At 36.5% G+C, this 25,555-nt stretch overlaps 1 protein-coding gene across 4 annotated transcripts in view; it reads right to left on the bottom strand.

Annotated features, from left to right (window-relative positions):
• ZDHHC17 (zinc finger DHHC-type palmitoyltransferase 17) overlaps positions 1 to 25,555 on the bottom strand; it is a 118,885-nt gene that overhangs the window by 43,994 nt on the left and 49,336 nt on the right. For all 4 annotated transcript variants that reach the window (XM_051846461.2, XM_002711353.5, XM_070052655.1 and 1 more), the window contains exons 4-8: positions 25,356 to 25,433; positions 24,653 to 24,797; positions 18,716 to 18,780; positions 17,978 to 18,140; positions 11,307 to 11,432 (exon numbers count right to left, since the gene is read on the bottom strand). In XM_051846461.2, coding sequence (XP_051702421.2) covers positions 11,307 to 11,432; positions 17,978 to 18,140; positions 18,716 to 18,780; positions 24,653 to 24,797; positions 25,356 to 25,433 — 577 coding nt within the window. The remainder of the gene's footprint in view (positions 1 to 11,306; positions 11,433 to 17,977; positions 18,141 to 18,715; positions 18,781 to 24,652; positions 24,798 to 25,355; positions 25,434 to 25,555) is intronic.

The following is a 25,555-nucleotide window of genomic DNA, read 5'->3' as shown; positions in this document are numbered from 1 at the left end:
AAATTTTAGAGTATACTCCCTGAAGATGAATATATCAAAAATCATGATGTTCAATCTGGACACTAAGTCTCTTGGAAACATAATCAGCTAAAAGATTCCTTCCAAACCTTTCATTAGAGACCCTATGAAGTACTGATGACTAACTCATGTGCTAAATTTAAGATTGCTGACTCAAGAATTCATTAAAAAGAGATCCTCAAATCTAAGCAGACCTTCAAAACTACTGAAGACCTTTGACTACAACTGACCTGAGATTAACTTCTGAACCCAGATTCGAAACAGACAAAATCTCAGTAAAGATTGTTCCTCCCCAGAGGCAGAACCAGGCTTAATTAAGTTACCCTATGTCAGAGAAGAATGAAGCTTTAGGTGATAGCTGAGGTACCCAAAATATCCAGGGTTTATATATTAGTCACTTCTGAAAATATCAATTAATTGACTTCTACCTTCTGTAACGCTTCTTGCTGTACTTGGATTAGGATATCCTTAAAAGTTGAACTAGAAACCACAAAGCTCCTTAAACTCAATCTCTAAAGGCATATTACAGCTTTACTTCTATTTCCTTAACTGCTTTAATTTTAAATTCTCTGACAATTAGTTTGTTACCTGCAGGAACAGGGGCACTCTTGAGGTCAGGATTATCAATTGTTCTGTTGCTAACTAGCACTGGCTGTTTGTCTTTGCCTTGTAAACACTGTATGTCTTTTGTGCATCTCAATGCCTCAGGACTACTACTAAAACCAAAATAATGGCAGTCCAATGCTTGGAAAATATTCACCAAGCCGCGGCCCCACCAGACTTTCCACTGACCTCAGAAAATACAATCATTTCTGAACTGTCAGAGACTCTGATCTTTTTCCTTTTTCTCTTAAAGATACAGGTTCTCTGTTTTGTAATTAATTTTTTATTTACTTGACAGACACAGCAAGAAAGACAGGGAGAGACAACAGATCTTCTATTTGTTAGCTCACTCTCCAAATGCCTACAACAGTCAGGGCTGGAACAGGCTGAAGCTGACAGCCAGGAATTCAATCTGTGCAAAGACTCTGTACTTGAGCTACAATCTGCTGCCTCCTAAGGTGCACATTAGGAAGAAGGTGGAATTGGAAGCAGAGCCAGTGCTTGAGCCCAGGCACTCTGATAGAAGATACAGGTATTCCAGGTGGTATCTTAACCACTGAGCCAAACATCTAACCTGATATGTCAATTGCCTTTATTGTTAGCCAAATGAGATATAAACTCCAAAATTTCCTCCATCATCATGGCTGACAAATACACCCCTAATGAAGGATGTCTATTCCAGCTATGAGAATCTTAACTTCCTAGGACACAGACCATCCCAGCTATAGGGGATCTCAACTCTTAGGTTGATCACCAATGCTTTCCTGCAGAAAGGTTACAATTAAAAATGGAGGGGGGGGGGGTGGAAGAAATAAGAAAATAAAAATGGAGTAGCATTGGTTTGGGCTCACAAAATAACTGAGAGTCCATGTTAAGTCACGTTTCCGGTACATCCACAGCTGAACTGGGCTGCCTTCAAGTGCACACCCAGATACATGTTGACCTTTGGAATGGACCACGCAGCAATTCATTAGCTTTGGTCAAACCACTTGTACATACCCTTACTTCTCTTAAATTACCTAGAGACTGAGACAATATTCAATGCCTTCCTTACAACTTAGCTTGGCTTCTACAACTCCTATAGAGCAAATGAGAGAACCACTATCCCTCTGTGATTTTTAACCTTTAAATGTGCCCATTTTTAAGGCTGCCTGAATCTGTGTTTTCCCAGATTTTATCCCAACTGGCCCTCCTCCAGTACATATAATTTTTTTCTCAACAAGGTTGATTTGATTCTTGGTTGACATTTCTGAGTATATCCTGTAACCCTGCTGAACTCGTTGGGATTTCCTCTGTAGACATGCTTGCAAATTATGGACTGTGATATTTTTATTTTTTCCTTTTCTGATTTATATGCCTTATAATTACCTTTCCTTGCCTTACAGTGTTAGCCAGAACTTCTAGTACTATGTTTAGAACAGCAGTAAGAGAGACATCCTTGTCTTGATCTTATGGGGAAAATAAGCAACCTTTTACTAGTAAGTAGGATGTTGCTTATAGGTTTTATAAATTCTCTTTTTAAAATTAAGTTCCACTCATTCCTATTTTTCTGATTTTTTTTCTTGAGTGGATATAGATCACTATTAAATGTTTTTTTCAACATTGGAAACTGTGGGGCTGGTGCTGCGGTTCACTTGGTTAATCCTCCAACTGCAGCGCCGGCATCCCATATGGGCACCGGGTTCTAGTCCCGGATGCTCCGCTTCCAGCCCAACTCTCTGCTGTGGCCCGGGAAGGCAGTGGAGGATGGCCCAAGTGCTTGGGTCCTGCACCCACATGGAAGACCAGGAGAAAGCACCTGGCTCCTGACTTCGGATCGGCGCAGCACTGGCAGTGGCAGCCATTTGGGGATGAACCAACGAAAGGAAGACCTTTCTCTCTCTCTCTCACTCACTGTCTAACTCTATCTGTCAAATAAAAAAAAAAAAAGGTAACTATAAGATTTTTCTTCTTCTTCAACATACTAATATGATAAATTACACTTTTTTTCTTAAAAGATTTATTTTATTTATTTCAAAGAAAGAGTTACAGAGAGAGGTAGAGAGGTAGAAACAGAGAGAGAGGTCTTCCACCCGCTGGTTCACTCCTTAGATGGCCACAACAGCTGGAGCTTTACCAATCCAAAGCCAGGAGCCAGGAGCCTCCTCAATGCCTCCCACGTGGGCGCAGGGGCTCAAGGACTTGGGCCATCTTCCACTGCTCTCCCAGGCCATAGAACAGAGCTGGATTGGAAGGGAACAGCCAGGAATAGAACCAGTGCCATATGCGTTGCCAGCGCTTCAGACCAGGGCTTTAACCCACTGCACCATAGCACTGGCCCCAGACACTAACTTTTCAACATTTGCAAAGGCTTGTATCCTTGCAATAAATCCTACTTAGTCATGGTGTTAACTCCTTTTATATATGGCAGAATTCTATTGGATAATATTTTATTAGGGAGTTTTATTCTAATATTTATTTATTTATTTGGAATGCTTTTATCTGGTTTTGGTATCAGGATAACAGGTACTGTTTTCCATTCTTTTACTTTCGAGTTGCCTATAAAATAAAATATGAAGTGAGTTTCTTGTAGACAGTAAATGGCTAGGAAATAATTAACCCATACTGTCAATATCAGTCTTTCAATTGGTACATTTGGACAATTTCATTTAATGTAATTATTGATGTTATAATATTTTAGTATGCAATTTTATATTTGAGTTTCTCCAGTTGTGGTCCTTTTTTCTTTGCCTTCCTGTGGGTTACTGGAACATCTTAGAATTCTACTTTGATGTGATCTACAAAACTTTTTGAGTATATCACTTCATGTATCTTTTTTATTGCTTGATCTGGCATTATAAAAATAAAAGTTATCACCATCTATTGATGTCATTTTTTAAGAAAACATTTATTTAATAAATATAAATTTCAAAAGTACAACTTTTGGATTATAGCGGTTTTTCTCCCATAACCACCTTCCCACCCACAAACCATCCCATCTCCTACTTCCTCTCCCATCCCATTCTTCATTAAGATTCATTTTTAATTATCTTTATATACAGAAGGTCAACTTAGTATACACTAAGTAAACATTTCAAGAATTCATACCCACACAGACACACAAAGTAAAAAGTACTGTTTGAAAACTAGTTTTACCATTAATTCACATAGCACAACACATTAAGGACAGAGATCCTAGATGGGGAGTAAGTGCACAGTGACTCCTGCTGTTAACAACTGACACTCTTATTTATGACGTCAGTAATCACCCAAGGCTCTTCTCATGAGCTGCCAAGGCTATGGAAGCCTCTTGAGTTCAGAAACTCCGACCTTATTTTGACCAAGCCCTAATCAAAGTGGAAGTTCTCGGCCAGCGCCATGGCTCACTTGGCTAATCCTCTGCCTGCAACGCCGGTACTCAGGGTTCTAGTCCCAGTTGGGGCACTGGTTCTGTCCCGGTTGCTCCTCTTCTAGTCCAGCTCTCTGCTGTGGCCCGGGAAGGCAGTGGAGGATGGTCCAAGTGCTTGGGCCCTGCACTCACATGAGAGACCAGGAGGAAGCACCTGGCTCCTGGCTTCAGATCAGTGCAGCGTGCAGGCCTACCCACCATATGAGGGATGAACCAACGGAAGAAAGACCTTTCTCTCTTTCTCTCTCACTGTCTAACTCTGCCTTTCAAAAAAAAAAAAGGACGAAGTGGAAGTTCTCTCCTCCCTTCAGAGAAAGGTACTACTTCTTTAATGGCTAGGATCTCACTCACAGAGATCGTTCATTTAGGTCATATTTTTTTGCCACAGTTTCTTGGCTTTCCATGCCTAAAATACTCTCATGGGCCTTTTAGCCAGATCCAAATGACTTAAGGGCTGATTCTGAGGCCAGAGTGCTGTTTAGGACATCTGCCATCCTATGAGTCTGTGGTGTACTCCACTTCCCATGTTGGATTGTTCTCTCGTTTTTAATTCTATCAGTACTTATTAGCAGACACTGGTCTTATTTATGTGACCCCTTTGACACTTAATCCTATCTTTATGATCAATTATGCACTTAAACTGATCACTTTAACTAAGTTAAACTAAACTTAAACTGATCACTTAACTAAGTTGGCATTGGTATCTGCCAACTTAATGGGATTTGGAGTCCCATGGCACGTTTCTAGCTTTACCCTTAGGGGTAAGTCCGAGTCAGCGTGTGCTGAACTGTACATCTCCTCCCTTATTCCCACTCTAATTTTTTAACAGAGGTCAATTTTTAGTTGGATTAAAACTCTTGAGAATAACTGTGTATTAATTAATGATTTCAACCAATGGCATTAAGTAGAAAAAGGAAATACTAAAAAGAATAAACTAGTAAGCTGTTCCTCGGCAGACAGGACAAGGGCTGATCAAGTCATTGTTTCTCATAGTGTCAGTTTCACTTCTACAGGTTTCCTTTTGGGTGCTCAGTTAGTTGTCACTGATCAGGAAGAACATATGATATTTGTCCGTTTGGCAATGGCTTATTTCAGATTCTTCCATTTTCTTGCAAATAACCAGATTTAATTTATTTTTACCACTGTGTAGTATTCCATAGAGTACATACCCCATAATTTCTTTATCAGTCTTCTGTTGATGGGGCATTTAGGTTGATTCTATATCTTAGCTATTGTGAATTGAGCTGCAATAAATATTGAGGTGCAGACAGCTCTTTTATTTGCCATTTTAATTTCCCTTGGGTAAATTCTGAGGAGTGGGATGGCTTGGTCGTGTGCTTCAATACTTAATAAGTCAATACCTGTTCCATTTCTGGAGTGTTCTTTTTATGCATTAAAAAACTTCAAAATTAAAAAAGATATCCCAATATTCTTCTCAGCATACCCCCTAACACAGGGCCAGGCTACCTAGTTCAACTTCCCACTGCGGCAGCAGTGGTTGCTCCTGCCTGGCCGAAGCCCTGGCACCCTGTTGTTGTGACACACACATATACCCAGCTCCTCACCCTCTCACTGGAGCAGAAAGTGGGGTGCAAGGTTTGTTAATGCTCCTGTGGCCCTGAGGTCTGTTGTCCTCTGTGGTGTTATGGGTAAGATGATCTTCCATTAACATTAAACTGCATTCCCCTGTTTATGCTCTGTTTTACATGGGTATAACTAGAGTATTCTCTCTCCCACTTCTGCACTCCTAACTGCTGAGCCACATTAATCATGGTCTTAATTGTCTCATCTTTTTGCACTCAAAGGATTCTCATTTCTCCTATTCAAACCAGTATCCATGCCACTCATTTTGACCTTGTGTTTAAAGTCACCTTGGGTGAGAGAGAGCCAAGTTAGACGCAACTCTTCCAGGCAGTTTTATCTCCAGTCCTGTTTCTGCTACAGTCTTTCTGTCTCCCCCTCAAGTTCCTGCCCCTGTTGTGGCAATTCTTCTGACTTCATTTTAATAAAAGAAGCTGTTACTTTCCCTCCCCCCCAATAAAGGAGGGGAAGGAGGATAGCATTTTGATACAGCAGGTTAAGGTGTTGCCTACGAAGCCGGCATTCCACATAGGCACAGAATGCAGAGCTGGCTGTTCCACTTCCAATCCAGCTCCCCTGCTAATGCACCTGGGAAAGCAGCAGCAGATGACCCAAGTGCTTGGGCCCCTGCACCCATGGGAAAACATGGAAGAAGTTCCTGGCTCCTGGCTTCAGCCTGGCGCAGTCCCATTGCAGTCCCACCGGGGAATAAACCGGCGGATGGAAGGTCTCTAACCCTGTTCTCTCCTTCCAACTCTCCTTTCCCTAACTCTGCTTTCAAATAAATAAAAATAAAACTTAAAAAAAAAAAAAAGAATTAGAGAATTTCCATTGGCCGTTCCCTCAGGCATAACTGCCGATAACAAATCCTCTTATCTCTCCTTCATCTGAGAATATTTTAAGTTCACTTTCATTCCTGGATGATATTTTCACTGCACGTAGGATTCGGGGTTAAGAGTTCTTTTCTTTGAGTACTTAAAAAAGTACCAGTTCCCTCTGGCTTCTATGGTTGCTGATGAAAGATCTGTCATTTGAATTGTTCTTCCCTTATTTATTAAGATACCTTATTGGGGAAAAGTCTTTCAACTCCAGAAGTTTGGTTCCAGTGTGTTCAGTGAGGATTTCTTTGAGTTTATTCTATTTGAAGTTTGCTCAGCTTCTTAATCTGTAGGTTTGTATCCTGCCAAATTTGAGATTTTATTTCAGCCATTGTATCTATAAGGACTCTAATCACATTAATGTGAGACCTTGTGTTAGAACCAGAATTACCTAAAACTGTTCTTTTTTTTTTTTTCATTCTATTTCCTTTTGTTGTTCACAATGGGTAAGTTGTGGTTTTGCATTTTCAAAGTCACTTATTCTTTCTTGTCTTTCTTATTCTATTGCTTAGTCCACCTATTGAGATTTTATTGTTGGTGTTCCTATAATTTTGTTTTAAAATGTCTGATTCTTTATTATCTATTTCTACTTCTATTCTGAGATTCTATTTTTAATGCTTCAAACATTAATAATTACTCATTGAAATCTTTTTATGACATCTACTTTAAAATCTTTTGCCACCAGGAAATTTTAATTTTTGTCATCATAGTATCAGCATCTATTGATTATTTTTATTTTCATTCAATTTCAAATCTTCTTGATTCTTGGTTTAACAAGTGATTTTCACTTGAAATATGGACATTTTGGGGATTTTAGACTGAATCTTACCCAAATCTTCTCTTAAATAATTCTTCTGATACAGTTTGGTGAGCAGAGGGGAGAGATACCTCCTCATTAAAGTTAGGTAAGCTAGAAGTCCAGAATTCTCAGTCAGCCATCACTAACAAGAAATGGCTTCTCATTATTGCTAGGCAAGAGTCAGACATCCATCTTCACTATACCTCTGCTGAGAATTCCCCGGGGTTGGGAAAGGAAGGAGTATTTCATTTCTGTTCCCTACTGGCACCCAAATAAACAAGGGGGATGGAGGGTGGAACCTCATTAACAGCTAGTACAAATCAAAGTCCCAACTTTTTTATTATTATTATTATTTATCTGACAGAGTTAGACAGTGAGAGAGAGAGACAGAGAGAAAGGTCTTCCTTCTGTTGGTTCACCCCCGAAAATGGCCACTATGGCTGGAACTACGCCAATGCGAAGCCAGGAGCCAGGTGCTTCTGCCTGGTCTCCCACGTAGGTGCAGGGGCCCAAGCACTTAGGCCATCCTCCACTGCCCTCCCAGGCCACAGCAGAGAGCTAGACTGGATGAGGAGCAACCAGGACTAGAACCCGGCACCCACATGGGATGCCAGTGCTGCAGGTGGAGGATTAACCAAGTGAACCAATGCACCGGCCCCAGTTCCAAATTTCTACTTAGCCTTCTCTGGCACTAACCCAGGAGAGAAGCTGGGGAACACCTCATTGGAACCCAGGAAGACAGCCTCTAGGCAGGCTCACCTGATGTGAGCCGAATGGGACCACATTTTTGTTATTGCTGTTGTTACACTATTTGGCTATAGTATAGTAGTTTGTTTTCTGAAACTTTTCTGTCCAGCTATACTGTCTTTTGTGGTCATTTGGCTAAACAGGCTTTTGTTTGGGCCTTTTATTTGCACCCAGCTGTGATTCTGTGTTGCTGGCTTTATCAACTCCTATTCTGGGATATATTAGAAATATGAGCCAAAACAAAGCAAAACCCAGGAATTCATCATATCATTCTTCAGGTTCTAGGCTCCATCCCTATCTACTCTGCCCTCTTCTTTCCATCTTTCAGAGTCTTAGGACATTTGTTTTATATATAATATTCAGAGTTTTTAGTTGTACTCAGTGAGAGGAATATGAAAACAACTACTCCATCTTCCATTATTTAAAAAGACGACATATGGTATTTTTATCATTAAGAAATGGGATTTTTTAAATTATTGAAAAATACTAATTTAGAGAAGCCTTGCAACTTACTATTAAGCAGTTAACACTTAACCATTAATGTGTGTATTTACAATCCTTTTAGAATCTAAGAGCTTTCAAAATAGTTGTCTAAAATCAAGACTTTCTCCATATCTGTCTACTAGCAATGCTCAAAAATATCCTGCCCACTCTCCTTTAAAGATAACCTTGTATAAAATAAGTACTGTTGAATCTGAGGTATCACTGTTTTTCACATTTCGTTCTTTTTTTTTTTTTACGGTTTATTTATTTATTTGAAAGAGTACAGAGAGGGAGAAGGAAAGGCAGAGAGAGAGGTCTTCCAACCACTGGGTCACTCCCCAGTTGGCTGCAATGGCTGGAGCTATGCCGATCTGAAGTCAGGAGCCAGGAGTTTCCTCCACGTCTCCCATGTGGGTGCAGGGGCCCAAGGACTTGGGCCATCTTCTACTGCTTTCCCAGGCCATAACAGAGAGCTGGAACAGAAGAGGAGCTACTGGGACTTGAACCGGCACCCATACGGGATGCTGGCACTGCAGGCCAAGGCTTAACCCGCTACACTACAGCACTGGCCCCCATCTCATTTAGTTTTAAATGCACATCTCTAAAGTGTAGCAAACCAAATCATATTCATAATTTTTCTAACAAATACCATCTACATAATTACAGCTATTCAATTCTACATAGCCATCAACCAGCATTTTTATAAACTTTAATTTTTAATATTTAAAGTTACTATGGAAATATAAAACAGAAAAAAGCTAAACTTCTGAACCTATCACAACAATGTACAAACAGTAAAACTGCACTAAACTTTTTATGAAGCTCTCTTATTGAAAATTGTAACTGAGGGCTGGTGCTGTGGCATAGCAGGTAAAGCTGCTGCCTACAGTGCCAGCATCCCTTATGGGCGCTGGTTCAACTGCCGGCCACTCCACTTCTGATCCAGCTCTCTGTTGTGGCCTGGGAAAGCAGCAGAAGATGGCCGAATTCCTTGGGCCCCTGCACCCATGTGGGAAACCTGGAAGAAGCTCCTGACTCCTAGCTTCAGATCAGCGCAGCTCCAGCTATTGCAGCCAACTGGGGAATGAATCAGCGGATGGAAGACCTCTCTCTCTCTGCCTCTCCTTCTCTCTCTGTGTAACTCTTTCACATAAATAAATAAATCTTGAAAAAAAATTTAACCAAATACAAAAACATGAGATACGGTTCACTAATATTGTAATAAGTATTTTTACCTACTAATACAGCATCTAGAATTTAGAAGTCATTTTCATCTGTCTATATGTAGAAATAAAAAAACTTCAAAATATTTACATTCAACAATACGAAAACACAAAGATTATGAGATTTTCAAATAATGCAAGACATTTTTGTCATTATCCTAATTATCATGAGACATTAGCCATTTTTCATCCACTGAACAGAACTACTCTAAACCCTATATCGCAGAAAATAAAAGCAAATAAATTATTTTCTATATCATACCTAGTATTTAAATGAAAAAGTTAAGACATGCCAAAACATGTTCATTGCTCTCAGCCACAAGGTTGTAAACAGGCAAGTCTATAAAACTACAGATCTAATTCTTCTGATGTCTAAATAAGGGACCAGAGACCTTGACAGCTCATTAAAGGAGTCTACACTCTGATAAATAAATGAGGCACTCCTTTACCTTGATAACAGATAGCCCATAGCTAACTAAGCAATTAGTATCATGACTAGAATGGCATAGGTAGGACACACATAAAATGGTACTCAGTGCCTAATGACACTCAAGTTGTGATTATCTATAAGTTAACAGGTACCTTCTCAGTTTTTAACATAAAAAAACAAACTGTTGGTCAGCCAATTTTTCGTTTCTTGATAGAAATAATTTTTAACAATCTAGACACTTCCCCTTCATGGAAATGCTCTAAATCTGGAAATTATTCTATAATAATTAAGCAATTAAACCACCAGTCATATAGTTTAAAATTGAAGGTATATGGACAATCTAAAATTAACCTTCCATAGGAAAATCAAGAATGTAAGTTTTTTCTCTAAAAAGCATTACAATGAATCACAAAAACTGAAAAGCTCTAATCAATTACAGCTTAAGTTGTGAGTTGCTGAAAGAGATATGGGAGCTACTCTTGTGGTGCAGCTGGTTAGGCCGCTTGCCTATGACACCAGCATCCATGTGGGCACTGGTTCAATTCCTGGCTGCTCCACTTCCAATCTAACTCCCTGCTAATGCACCTGGGAAAGTGCCAGAAGACTGCCCAAGTGGTTGGGGCCCTGCCACCCACATGGAAGACCCAGTTGAAATTCCTGGCTCCTGGTTTCAGCCTGGCCATTGCAGCTATTTAGGGAGTGAACCAGCAGATGGAAGACCTCACTCTATCTCAATTTCTCTCTAACTCTGCCTCTCAAATAAATAAACTTTTGTTTTTTAAAAAAGAGAAACAGATGCATTAGATGCACAATTTAGTATCATACTAACAAATGTACACACACAGGAAAAAACCTTTATTTTTATCTATTACTTAACAAAAGCCAGATGAATCAATAAACTAAAATTTATGTTAATAACTTATGATGCTTTATGGCCATTCTTCTTAATAATCAGATAACCTAGATAGGCCACTATCTAAGTAGGTGCTGAGAAACACTATTACTTCATCTTGGTGAATTACATTTTGAAAATTAGACTGAACAATATCAATGTTAAAGGCTGTAAATATTCATGCTAAATAAGTATGCCTATGAATCTTACTTCAAAGTAAGTACGCTTATAAATCTTACTGAAAATCTGCAATAATGGGTTTACCTTATCAGCTTTTAACTTTCTAAGGAAAGATGGATTGTCATATCCTTTTGCTTGCCTTGCCTCTTGCAAATGGTTGATCATCCACACATTTTTCCTCTGCTTTGCCAAATCAAGAGCTGATTCACCCTGATAAGTACATTAAAAATAAAAGAAAAGGTATTTTAGTTACTTGTAAAGAACTTCCATAAAAAAAAAAAAACTTCACTATTGATTCAAAAGTACTGCTCTGACATTAGGTAAAGTCAATTATTAAAGAACCTAAATTATTACATATTTCTTATGCTTTCCTATTCAAAATACAGTAAATTTCCTCATCTCATTCTATAGATTCTATTTTTTTGTTTGTATTTTGACATATTAGAGAGCAAATCAAAAAGTAGGCATTTTAGTACCTGCTGGATCAGAGGCTATCAGTAAGTTTATCAGTTATTTCACATTTTTAAAGATTTTATTAGTAATAGTTATTGATATAAAACATGCTGCTCTAATACCAAATTGCCAGAAATCTCAGTTTTATTTCAGTGATAAGAGTCTTAAGATAACAGAGAAGAAAAAGAAAACGCAGCTTCTACTTCTACTACTAACATATTGGCATTCTTGACCTATGTTTATTCACTCATACTGTAATTTCTAGAGGACAAGAGAAATGATTTTTAAAAAGAGAGAGAGAAGTTCAAGTAACAAATCTGAGAAACCCTTTAGCCCCAAGAAAAAGCCAGCCAAGGAGTACAAGTGAACATGACTAAAATATATTAAATGAAGACAAGAAAAATAAGCTAAATCTATGCTACTTCATGCCTTTGCTAATTAAAAACCTTATGTCTCCTTTTGCAAATTTGTCATATATCTAAATTTCCATTCTATTGAACATCCTCCACTAATTCTTTAAATAGAAAACCAAAATTTAAAATGTTTGCCAAAATTTCAAAATCTGCACATAAATATTTGAAATTACTCTTAAAAATAAAAAAGATGAGATTTTTATTTCAAAAGACTAGCTGAAAGGAATAAAATAATAAGGAAACTCGGTGTGCCTTACTTATGAAGGACGATTACTTGTCAAAATTAAAGTACAGTTTACTGAAAAGTAAATAACTAAAAAACAAACCAAATAAAACATACCACTACCACCTTCAGCACAGCTATTACAAAACAATTAACAAAAAGGCTAACCAATCTTTTAATATAAAGATCAACGGTATTTAATAAGGAATCTGAGTCTCTCAAAAATAGGAATATTTACTTTAAAGTATCTCCTTACCTATTCCAAAATTCCATCACCTAAGTTGTCAGAACCAGCTATTTAATCCAAACTATAAAGATTACCTGAATAAAAGCAATCCCTTGGGTAACAACTCCCAGAGAATATCCTGCAGTTGCCTCGGTCCAGCTGAGCATCCCTTCCACTAGAGGGCCATGTGACACCTAAGGATTGCCTAGACAAAAAGATTGAGGGAGCTTTAAGAAATCTTTCAACTACTCCTCTAATCATCTGACTATTTTTTGTAGAGTTCTTTTATTCAGCTGGTAAAATACATAAGCAATTAATTTAAAAAATTATACTAAAACCAGGGCTCTAGTTCAAGTCCATATTTAATCACTCCATGTCTCAACCAAAATAATAAAAATGCCTAACAGCAAGAATCTACATGGAGTATCTATAGACTAAGCAACAGCTTTCAAAGAGTTTAGTCAAACATTATGGCTAGAGTAGAAGATTGTTTGAAGTCTGCCTAAGTGAGGTTGAATTTCATTATCAAAACTAAGGAAAATTCTCCCTTGGAGACCATCTAGGTCAGGTCTTTAGTAAAATACTACTTTCTGAAAGATGTTTCCTACTGCATTTCAATAAGCTCTAAAGCGATCTTTCAGGTTGTTCTCTCCAAGGACAATTCACCTAAATTTACTTGTATAACTAAAAACATAAGCCAAGGGGTGAAATATTTTTTAAGAATTCATAAACAAGATGCTATCATAAAAAGAGATTTCTACATAGACCATTATTTTGGTTTTTGTTCTTAGTATGCTAAGTCACTTATTCCCACCCCACCTTGTATTACTTAACAAGAAAAGATTCAATTTTATTCTGTGTAACTATTATCTAAGGCTACAGAGCTTAAATTCTTTCGAGTCATATTTGATGAAAAATATTGATCATCTTCTCCCCCCAAAATGCTGATCCATGTAACTTGGACCACTCCATGAAAAACACAATCCAGGAGTGGACCCCAGAATAAGAACCTCTAATCCAGGGTAAGTGGCTAAGGATCAAAACATACTATTCATACTAAGGATAAAAACAGCTATTTTAAAGTTACCTATCACTTAGTATGAACTGTCTTCAAAATAACTTCTTCTTAGCCTAATAGAAGAATCATTTGTTTTTATATTAAAATAATTGAACACCTTACTCAAATAACAAGGGTAAATCCCTAGTTCACATTAAGAGAGATTTCTAAGAAAGTTAAGCCTACTCTTATTTAATAGTTATTTTTAGAAGTAGGATCAACAAATAGTTTTATAATTATCATAACACAAAGCATAATTTTTCATATTCTTTGAATACATCTTTTTATACTATTAAAGTCATAACCAAATTCGAAGGTTACCTCCTTATTGTTTTCAGTCACATTTATTTACAAGACTCTCTTTCCTATGACTTAAAGTAAAAACAAAAAATATACAGGTATAAATAAACTATCAAATTCCTAGACAAAGATTCTAGGTTTTTTTTTAATGAATTTTTCCTTTTCAAAATGTGCTGAAATTTATGTTGCTTAATTATCTTAATATTCCACATAGCAAGACATCACTTCAAATTAAATATTACCAAAACAGAACCAATTACTATCAACTTTACTTCCCAAAAAGCATTTTGCCTTCAATCTTCAAAGCCTCAACTTATATCACAAGATAGTTACTGAAAGGAAACCTAAGTCATCAATCATGTTTTCTTTCATTCCCACATCTACCTTTTCATTTCTACTCTAAAATGTCATCCCCAAATCCATTCAAATCTATCCATTTCCACTCTTCTGTTCCCAAGCTAAATATCATTTGCCTGATTTACTGCCACAACCTAACTGATCTCTGACCTTTTTAAAATTCAATGCATTCTCCATACATCAACCAAACCCATGTTTTATTAATATTTGAAACAAAAAGCAGATCACATAACTAGCCTACATACATTCTTTCAACTGCCTCCCATCACTGACAATACAAGACCTGGCACCTGCCCATCTCAAATGACTTCTCTCCCCTTCTTCACTGTCCTTCTTTCTGCACATCAAACACATCAAGTTTATTCTTGCTTAGGATCATGTACCTGTGCGTGCCTTTACATAGTTTTTCCATGCATCTATCTGTATAACTGACCTCTCTCATGATATAATTCCCAAAGCAAACATCATTGCCTCAGAAGCATTCCCAAAGCACTCTCAACTGATGTAGTCTTCCCAGTCCTGTCCCTCTGTCGCAGTTGCTTTCTTTTAAAAACTTATTGTCTTCCAGCACTCCGGGTTCTAGTCCCGGTTGGGGTGCCGGTTCTATCCCGGTTGCTCCTCTTCCAGTCCAGCTCTCAGCTGTGGCCCAGGAAGGCAGTGGAGGATGGCCCAAGTGCTTGGGCCCTGCACCCGCATGGGAGACCAGGAGGAAGCACCTGGCTCCTGGCTTCGGATCAGCACAGCGCGCCAGCCATAGTGGCCATTTGGGGGGTGAACCAACGGAAAAAGGAAGACCTTTCTCTCTGTCTCTCTCTCACTAACTCTGTCAAAAAATAAAAAAAAAATAGGCCGGCGCCGCGGCTCACTAGGCTAATCCTCCGCCTAGCGGCGCCGGCACACCGGGTTCTAGTCCCGGTCGGGGCGCCGGATTCTGTCCCGGTTGCCCCTCTTCCAGGCCAGCTCTCTGCTGTGGCTAGGGAGTGCAGTGGAGGATGGCCCAGGTGCTTGGGCCCTGCACCCCATGGGAGACCAGGAAAAGCACCTGGATCCTGGCTCCTGCCATTGGATCAGCGCGGTGCGCCGGCCGCAGCGCGCCGGCCGCGGTGGCCATTGGAGGGTGAACCAACGGCAAAGGAAGACCTTTCTCTCTGTCTCTCTCTCTCTCACTGTCCACTCTGCCTGTCAAAAAATAAAAATAAAAATAAAAAAATTAAAAAATAAAAAAATAAAATAAAAAAAAACTTATTGTCATTTTCCTAACAGAAGGAAAGTTCTGAAAGAATAAGGACCTTATAAATCTTAAATACTGTAACTTTCCACCAGAAAACAAATACCTGTTGTATGAATGAATATATTATTTCTATTAGAATAAGGTATAACTATATTTTACTGGAAATGCTAGATCCCAGTAGAAAGGCATGTGATACATATGTCGTCCTTTGAAATACACATAAATTTCATGTTAAAATAAAAATTATTTTACCAATGTGAATTAAAAGATAATTTTACCCTTAAAGTATAAATGTCCCCTGAGCAAAAGAAACAGCTTATACATTTTTTCTTCCTTTAGAAGTAATGTCTTTCCAAAAGTTACTAAAAATTAGATTTAAAATAAGTTTTTGATCAATAATCAACCTTGATTATATGTGTCATAATCATTAACAAAACAAAACTACTGGGAAAAAAACATAAATTTAAGTAAAAGTTTTACAGGTACAATACTCAGCTCAATTATTAGATACTCCTGAAGATTCATATGAACTGCACTAACAAAACCACATTACATTTTATCCTAGCTTGTTACAAAATGTCTGATATGCCTGAACCTATAAAACACTGGAAATACAAGGTTCAAAAATAACTTAAAGAATCTCAAATATCTCTACTCTTAATTTCCTTTCTATGAAATTCATCATAGATTATTTAAGATTAATCCAAATTTTATATAATGGTTAATGAGCAAGACTTCATAACCCGAAAAGGTGCTAAACTTACAAACCACACTTTATATATGTAATGATGGTGATCAAAGAGCAACTACCTAATATTTTATACAGATGGAAAACATAATTAGTTTAAAATTCCAGAACTATGTAGTCATCTTATTGTCTCAATACTTTGGTATTACTGCAATGTCAGTATACTAGAAAGTCTATGGAGACTATTTGGCATACCAGCATTGGTTCTAGTTTTCAATAACATAACACTAAATATATCAAAATGCATTCCTGGGCAATGTTCATTTTAGAACAGCTATCTGGTAGCAAAATAACATTCAAGAGCCATTTAGAAAATAAAACATGAAGTAAATATTTTCTAACAAGGGTATTAGGCTTGGTCAAACTCCTCCTTCCTTAACTTACCCTTTAGATCTGGGATTAGCTTAATTTACTAATTCCAACATTATAAACTTTTCAGAGCGTTCTACTTTAAAACATTAGGCAAAGCAAAACTACTACCTATAAATTCTGAAGTGGCAGAGAGATTGACCAGCAGTAATGAAATCTAGCTTAGGTATATCTCAAGACTAAATACATCTTCATTCAGTCAACAAATATTTAGAGTGTCCACTGAGTGTCAAGTACTACGCGTGGTTTGCCAATTTTCCTCTTCCCCTGTTTAGCGGCAGATACTGGCCATTCTAGCAACTTTGTGTAGGGTCAAGATAACTTAAAATTTTTAAGATGAAAGAAAACATGATTTTATCAATTTTATCATTTTCCAATATTAGACATTTGCTTTAAATAATTACATACTTTTAAAAATCAGCTATAAACTTAAATTATGCACCATATAACTATATTCTAACCTACTTTATTTTAGCCGTTTAACTTTCTCTTCTTAAAGTAACCAAATCAAAGAACTACTTATTGGAATATAAAGAGATGCCCTGATCCAGCAGGAGATAACCTACTTTTTGATTGGCCATTTCAGATTAATATGTGGCTTGCATCCTCTTCATATTAATTATCACATATCCCTTAGGAATTTAAGAAACATGTCTTAGATAACACTCTGAATTACAGACCAAATTAAATAACATGTTGATAAGCAGTTATTTCTGAATGCACATTAAAAGATTTTTTAAAATTATTTCAGAAAGTCTGGTGATAAAAGATGTGATAGATCTTAAAGCCTTAAATATGAGAAGAGTTAACCAAAATGAGACTACCCATAGGATCTTCTTGCATGCATGCATAAAATGTCTATAAATTTCTAAATGCTTAGGGTATAAATGCTAATTGTTTTGGCTCTTAGATAATTTTACATAGTTTTCCTGGATTAGTCCACTCTTTGGAGGTTCCCCTATAAACATCATAAAGGAATTTATCAAATTTAAAAGTGCTAACCTTTAAAAAAAAAAGGAAAAAATGACCAAGTCAAAGACTAAGATTTATTGTGCATAATATGACTAACTACATGCTCGTATTCTCTGTAACAATTCTGAAGGAACCAGAAAGTTATCCCCATCACTTACAAAAATACTGATCATATAATTTCACAAAACCAGTAGGAATTCACAAGTGACAAGTTTCCTAAAATCTAAAAATTACTTCAGTATTGAAAAATGAAAGGTAATAATCCCATTTTCAAACAAATTACTGTATGAAAACAAATGACTTAGCTTAAACAGGTTTTTTTCAATTTCGATAGTTTATGAAAAAACTTTATAACAGGGAATTTATGATTGCCACATTTCATACAACATCATCAATATAGTTTTACCTTGATATTTTGGGCATCAACATTAGCTCCAGCTTCCAGAAGAAGGCTAATGACTGTGGTATTCCCTGCTAGTACTGCCCAGTGCAGAGCAGTGTTTTTGTGATACTTGTCACCAAGGTTAACTGAAACATTGAATGTTAAAAGCAATCTAGTTGGATCCACACTGAAAAGGAAGAAAAAAAACAACAACAACAACAACCCTAATTTCAATTATAGAAATCATTACAGATACTAAGCTGTTTGTGGTTGAATTCACATTCCATACTGGCACACTTCTATTCTAACCTATTCAATAACCTTTCAATCAATAACGAGATGATATTCTAAAATGAAGACATGTACAGTATCATATAAAGTCATACAGTTACAAGGATAAAACCCTTGGTCCTGACATTTTCCACTTTTCACTAGGAACTGAATTTAAAAAGTGTTTTACTTTAAATCTAGATTATTCCAAAATCATTTAAACAACTTACTAATTATCATATTAAACCTGGCAATACTCTTAAAGAAAATAACTTCTCAAGTTCCAGTCTTAGAAATTGTTAAAAGAGGAATAGATGGGGAAACTACAAGTATTGAAGCAGGGTAAAAGAGACATTTCAACACCCAAAAAGGGAATTTATGTTATAAAATACAGTCACATATTAGTAAATATAACATCAGTTGCTTTTTCTCATCACTTGTTCCACTAAATTATGATAAAAATGAGCTGAATATTTTATAATGTTTACATACCTATGTGTTCTATAAGCTGCCCACATTAAAGGTGTCATTCCATTCTGATCCATCATATCTACATCCTGATAGTGTAAAAAGAAAAGTCAGACAGTGAAAGTGTGTTAACTTCCTAACCAAATTTACTTAGAAAGATCTAATGTGCACATCATAGAAGCCAGCAGAGTACTACTCAGTCAAGGATGATTTATGAAAATTTTCCTTAACTTTAAAGTAAACTTAATATCTACTATTTCCATTAAATATTTTAATTATATATGTTTTATAGTTCTACCTTTTAAGATTTCTTAAACACATTTGCAATGTTTTAAATTTAAAGAACTTGAGTTATATTGAACTTTCAGCCACCAACAGATTGATTTAAGTCTCTTAAAACCTTTACTTAAAATAATACATGATAAACTGTTTATTACCAGGTGTTTCAAAACAAAGAATGAAGAGACCTGACTTTAAAAAAATTTTTTTTTAAATCTCAAAAGTTTATTATTTTACTGTTGTACATGCACATTTTTAGTTAAGTAATTCTGCAGTGTTTCCAAAGTAAAAGCAATGTGATAAAGCAATATTCTGTCTTACTTTCCACCAATTCCACCTTTTTAAAGTACATTATTTTGGTATTTATCTCCACATATGTAAATAAGATACATGAATTTTGCTGCTGGTTTTTTTCAGTTTCAGAAATTATCTTCTGAGACACCATAGAATTAAAATTGAAAATTCCTCTTCCTTATCTCTCTCTTCCATCACAGAATTGCACCTTTCCTATTCTTTCCTCTCAAGAGGTCTATTGAAATTTTAGTTACAAAAATATTTAATATTTATATTATTATAAATAATATAAATATAATAAATGATACATGATATATATTGTATAATTATATATTTATAATATGATTATATAACTATATTATATAATATATGCTATATATTTTATTTTATATATTATATTATAGTTATAAGATTATAATTATATTATAATATAATAAATAAATATAATAATATAAATATGTACAAATGCCATTTCTTGCCAAATTATGTAGTAAACAATGATTACTTTTCCTCTTCTATCCAATGATTTCCTTTCCTGGAACTTTCTTGTCCCTTCTTTTGCTTAGATTGCTAGCTAATTAAAATTAAAACTAACAATTACTATCCCAAAACTCTCCACTAGAATTTTACAGTTTTACTTCTCCTACTTAATCATTAAAAAAAAAAAGGGGCAAAAGTACTTCAGTTCTCTGAGCCTCAGCTTCTTCACTAGAAAATGTGAACACAAACAATAACTTCCTAAGAGGCCTGTGATTATTAAACAAAATAATATGAGCATGGTACCCGGTCCATAAGTCTCCAACTGACATTCAATTAATGTTTCTTCTTCTTCCTTACCCCATCACCCATTCCTAGATCATATTAAACAAGCAGTTCTAATCCAAGCTGTGTAACCTAATTTGCCAATCAAGAGAGAGAGGACAGGATTACAGTAAATTCACTGTGAAACACTGCTATCTCTATAAAGCAATTCTCTGTGAGCCACTATTATTGATGGGAATATGCCTCAATGACAACAAGACGACTCAGGAAGATAAAAGCTGAGAATCACTTGTTAAAGAACTAGAGTTTATTTATGGATGTCATTAGTTTTAGCCCCTCTTCATGAATACTATAAGAAAATGTGACGACTTATCTATTACCAATCCATTTCTGGATTTCCTTATATAGTGTTGTTAAGAATATCTTCTGGCCGCCACCACGGCTCACTTGGCTAATCCTCCGCCTGCAGCGCTGGCACCCCAAGTTCTAGTCCCGGTTGGGGCACCGGATTCTGTCAGGTTGCTCCTCTTCCAGTCCAGCTCTCTGCTGTGGCCAGGGAGTACAGTGGAGGATGGCCCAAGTGCTTGGGCCCTGCACCCACATGGGAGACCAGGAGGAAGCACATTGCTCCTAGTTTCGGTTCAGCACGTTCCGCCAACCGCAGCACACCAGCCGTAGCGGACATTTGGGAGGTGAGCCAATGGAAGAAAGACCTTCCTCTCTGTCTCTCTCTCGCTGTCTAACTCTGCCTGTCAAAAAAATAATAAATAAAATAAAAAATAAGAATATCTTCTGTAGGGGCCAGTGCTGTGGTGCAGTGGGTTAACCCTCCACTCATGGTGCTGGCATCCCATATGGGCGCCGATTTGGGTCCCAGCTGCTACTCTTCCAATCCAGCTCTCTGCTATGGCCTGGGAAAGCAGTGGAAGATGGCCCAAGTGCTTGGGCCCCTGCACCCACATGGGAGATCAGAAGGAAGCACCTGACTCCTGGCTTCGGATCAGTACAGCTCCAGCCATTGCAGCCATCTGGGGAGTGAACCATCAGAAGGAAGACCTTTCTCTCTCTCTCTCTCACTGTCTGTAACTCTACCTCTCAAATAAATAAATAAAATCTTAAAAAAACAAAAAAGAGTATCTTCTGTAGCCTCACTCAACATTTCCAATATTCAGAATGATTTTTAAAAAATTATGTGACTTAAAAAATTTTTTTCTGAAGAAATGACAAAGTTCCTTATTTCTTATATAAGAGGTAACAGAACTCTAACATTTTATATCTTACTGCTCTGGTTTCAAGAAAGTACAATCACATTTGATGTCTAATTAAAGCAAACATGAATTATTATGTTTAAGTTTCTTCTTAGTTGTTTTAAAAATAGTTGTAAAACTATCAATAAATAAAATGTAAAATTATACTGTATTTCAAGAATATTAAAAGAAAAATCAAATTCAACCTTCTCTCTCTTTGGGTCAGGATTTAAAACTTGGTACTTCTTTTCCAAGCTGCGCCTAGACATATGATGACTCTCTATTAGGAAGAATTAACAAGCCCAGAACAAAAGCTTATGGAAATTCTATGATCAACAGGGCTCCAAAACTTAGCATCGTCCCCCGAAGATCATCCAAAAGAATTGGCAGTGAGCACTGAATATATTTAACAGTGTAACCAAAATGAAACAACTGTGAAGAATAGAATGACAAAACTGAATGGAAATGTGTATGCCCTAACAATGTAAAACTGAAAGCATTAACAAAAAAAGGAAAAAAAAAAAAGAAGAAAGTTGACAAGAAAGTATGCTGATGGCCTCATCTGCAATAGCTATGAGTCAAGGGATATTATCTAAAGCTAAAACCTCAAGTCACAGAAATGTAGTTTCATCTGTCACAACAAAATTAACACTAAGAAAGACAGTACCACTAACTAAAGCCAGTGAAACAGCGAAAGGAAAGAAATTAAAATATGCCAATTATAACATTGCTGATCAGCCGGCGCTGCGGCTCAATAGGCTAATCCTCCACCTTGCGGCGCCAGCACACCGGGTTCTAGTCTGGGTCGGGTGCCGGATTCTGTCCCTGTTGCCCCTCTTCCAGGCCAGCTCTCTGCCTGTCAAAAAAAAATTAAAAACAAAACAAAACAAAACAAAAAAAAACAACATTGCTGATAACTGGTAACTATTGAAACTAATAAAAAATTCACTAAAGAGAAAGAAAAAGGACTATGCGACTAAGTGAGGAAAGAAAATATAGGCAGTAGAAATACCAAGAACCCTAAGACATTTGCCTGCCAGAGCAGTTCAAGGAGTATCAAGATTGGTGTGGTTGAAGCAGAGTGATAAGGGGGAGACAAGAAGAGCACAGGAGGTGTCCAGGGGCTAGACCACACAAGTACTCTGGAAAGCAAAGGATGACCCTGGACACCAAACTATGATACAACATGTGCTGAAAGTATTTTCATAATATTTTGTATAGAGATGGGGGAAATTCCTGAAAAGTATACACTAAACTGTTAAAGGAAGAGATCTCAGTGGGAGATTGGCATGGATAGAATTGGGGTTTCATTTTCTAACTCATACTCTATTACATTTGAATAGTAAGATGCTATTTTTGTATGTAGTGAAATACTCATAGAATCTATTAATTTGTCATACATTTATTATCGCAATCATGCTTTTCGTATAAATGCATTGTGATAAGCAGAAATCCTACCCCAAGAATATTATAGCCTATATATTCATACTACACCAAAGTTAAAATGCCTGAGATTATCAGACCTCCAAAATCATTAAGCTAATAAAAATATCATGAAGACTAAAACTTATACCACTTTTCTTTTGCAGATAAAAATTGAAAGAAAGTGACTACGCATTGTAAATTATATCTGCATTAGAAAAAATGCTGAAGACACAGCACTATGTACTGATTCAAACTTAGGTCCAAAAGAAACTATGGGAGAACAGGACAATCTTCAGTGGTAGTTGGTCTCCAAAGAGGGCACTCAATAAATGTCACTTCCTTGTACTCACATATTTGTGCTGACACTTCCTGCCCTGAATACGGGCTAGCCATTATAACAGACAATACGGAGCAGAAATGTTCCCATGCCACTTCAAGACCTAAGACTTGAAACTTTTGCCTTTGTTCTTCTGGGAACACAGAACTGCTGTTTAAGAAGCCTACTTCTCCTGCTACAAAGCACATAGTATTGCATTGTGAAGAAGTTCTGGCACTGAATGAAGAGAAACCTAGCTATGCTAGCATCCTAGCTAAGCATGATTGTTTATCCATTCCTACTAAGGCAGAAGATACCGAAGTGAGCCAATCCTCCAAAACAGTCAAGTCCCAAGAGGACTGTAGTTCCCAACCATTATTAAAAGACCCACACCCAGCAAAGCCAAGTCAATTCATGGAATTGTGAGATAAAAGGAAAAGGCTGGTGTTCTTAACTCATTTGGGAACAGTTTGTTATCAGGGTAATAGTTAAGAAACCCCCCCTTCCAGCAATTAATAGTCTATACCTTTTAAGATTCAATACACAACATACACCGTCACTGCTTGATGCTCCAACAAGTACTTAACAGTCATTAAAAAAATGCTTTTCAAATTATAAATGAAAAATTTCAATTTGAATAACAGTAAATATGTCAATAGCAATGAATTAAACTAATTTATCTTACTCTTGTGATGAGATCCTTAGTTATAACATGTTTAAATATAGCCCCCCAAAAATATACATGGAAGAAAAACTGAGTGACAGTACTTTTAACAAAATACATTTATTACAAAAAACATGGTAATATAAACTGGAAATATTTAGTGTGATTATGGCTACTGCACATTCAAGAAAAATTAAGAACCACAACAAATTTCCCTGACAATAAAGTAGCATTATTTTGTTTAGCAAAAATTGAGAAACTGATTTTAAACACCATAACCCCTTCAAGAAGTACTTAATAGAGAAAATAAAAAGTTCAAAAATGTATAGATGGGCCGCCACTGGGGTGTAGCAGGTAAAGCTGCTGCCTGCAGTGCCGGCATCCCATATGGGCGTGGGTCCGAGACTCAGCTGCTCCACTTCTAATCTAGCTCTCTGCTGTGGTCTAGGAAAGCAGAAGATGGCCCGAGTCCTTGGGCCCCTGCACCACAGTGGAAGACCCAGAGGAAGCTCGTGGCTCCCGGCCTCTGATTGGTGCAGCTCCCGCCGCTGCGGCCAACTGGGAGTGACCCAGCGGATGGAAGCTCTCTCTCTGTCTCTGCCTCTCCTCCCTCTGAGTAACTCTGACTCTCAACTAAACAAATAAATTTTAAAAAACGTATAGGTGAATTCAGATACTATATTCAAAAAACACATTCAGGGAACAAATACCTAAATTTTCTGCTTTATCTCCATCACATTCTGAAATAAAAACCTAACTTAATAGATCATTATCTTATCCATGATTGTGTCATATTTTTACGGTAAGTGGAATAAGTAAGTCAATACCAATTATGTATTTATCTATTCTCTTTATCCAACAGAAAGCACTATTTAAATATTACCAGATAGTTACACAGGTAGCACCAATGATATCAGGCATTTAAACTATGAAGAACATCTAATTAAAAGTCAAACCATCGTGATAATTTTTACCTGTCCTTTTGCTATGAGATAAGCAACAATTGAGGTATGTCCAAACTGAGCAGCCAGATGAATACAGCTACATCCTTCTCCATCAATTAATGAAGGATCTGCACCATATTTCATTAGTTGCACAACCATGGATAGATGGCCTTGTCTAAAATATAGAAGAATAAACATTTAAATAAATAAGTTATTTCAATGAGAATCTTCTGAAAAAACTTTTGAAAAAACTTTTTAAAAAACTAGGTAATGGTAGAAAGATTACACAAATTTTGGGGAGTTATTTTAAAATAGATATATGTTAAGACTTTTTAGAATTTTGTTTCTTAAAAAGTCTTAACTGGATATCTGATGAACTGACAGAGATATAACATTTAAATATATAATAACTACCATATTCTATTTTATTGCAGTACAATCTCAATCATCCCAATAACTGAACTGGCTTTTTAACTGTAAATGCAATATAAGCTATAAAAATATTACATTTACAAATCCAAAGTCTAATCCAATCTTATGACTGGAAAAATATCACCATAGCCAATTCCCTAAGGATACTTTGGAACACAAATTTTGTTTCCAAGGCAGGTAAAATCATGCAGTCTAACTATTAGTATAGTAAGTCTCATTAATTGTAGCCTATCATTTTTTAAAAAGAAGCTGCTTAGTTGTTATTAAAAGAAACAGAAAAAACAAATAAATAAATGTAAACCTTGTGGCCCAGTGCAATGGAGTTGAATTCAGATCTCCTCCAAGTTGATCCACAATAGCACCTTTCGAAATATAGTATCTACAAAAAAAATTTTTTTGATAATTTAACTTTTTATTTTGAATTCTAAGAAATTATGTGAAATACAAAGTTTTCCATTTTAATCTCATGTTAGTTTGTGCCTTTGAAGAAAAAAATATTTT

Source organism: Oryctolagus cuniculus, chromosome 11, assembly GCF_964237555.1.
Source record: "Oryctolagus cuniculus chromosome 11, mOryCun1.1, whole genome shotgun sequence".
In the NCBI taxonomy this organism is placed as follows: Eukaryota; Metazoa; Chordata; class Mammalia; order Lagomorpha; family Leporidae; genus Oryctolagus; species Oryctolagus cuniculus.
This window is presented reverse-complemented; position numbering and strand designations above follow the sequence as displayed.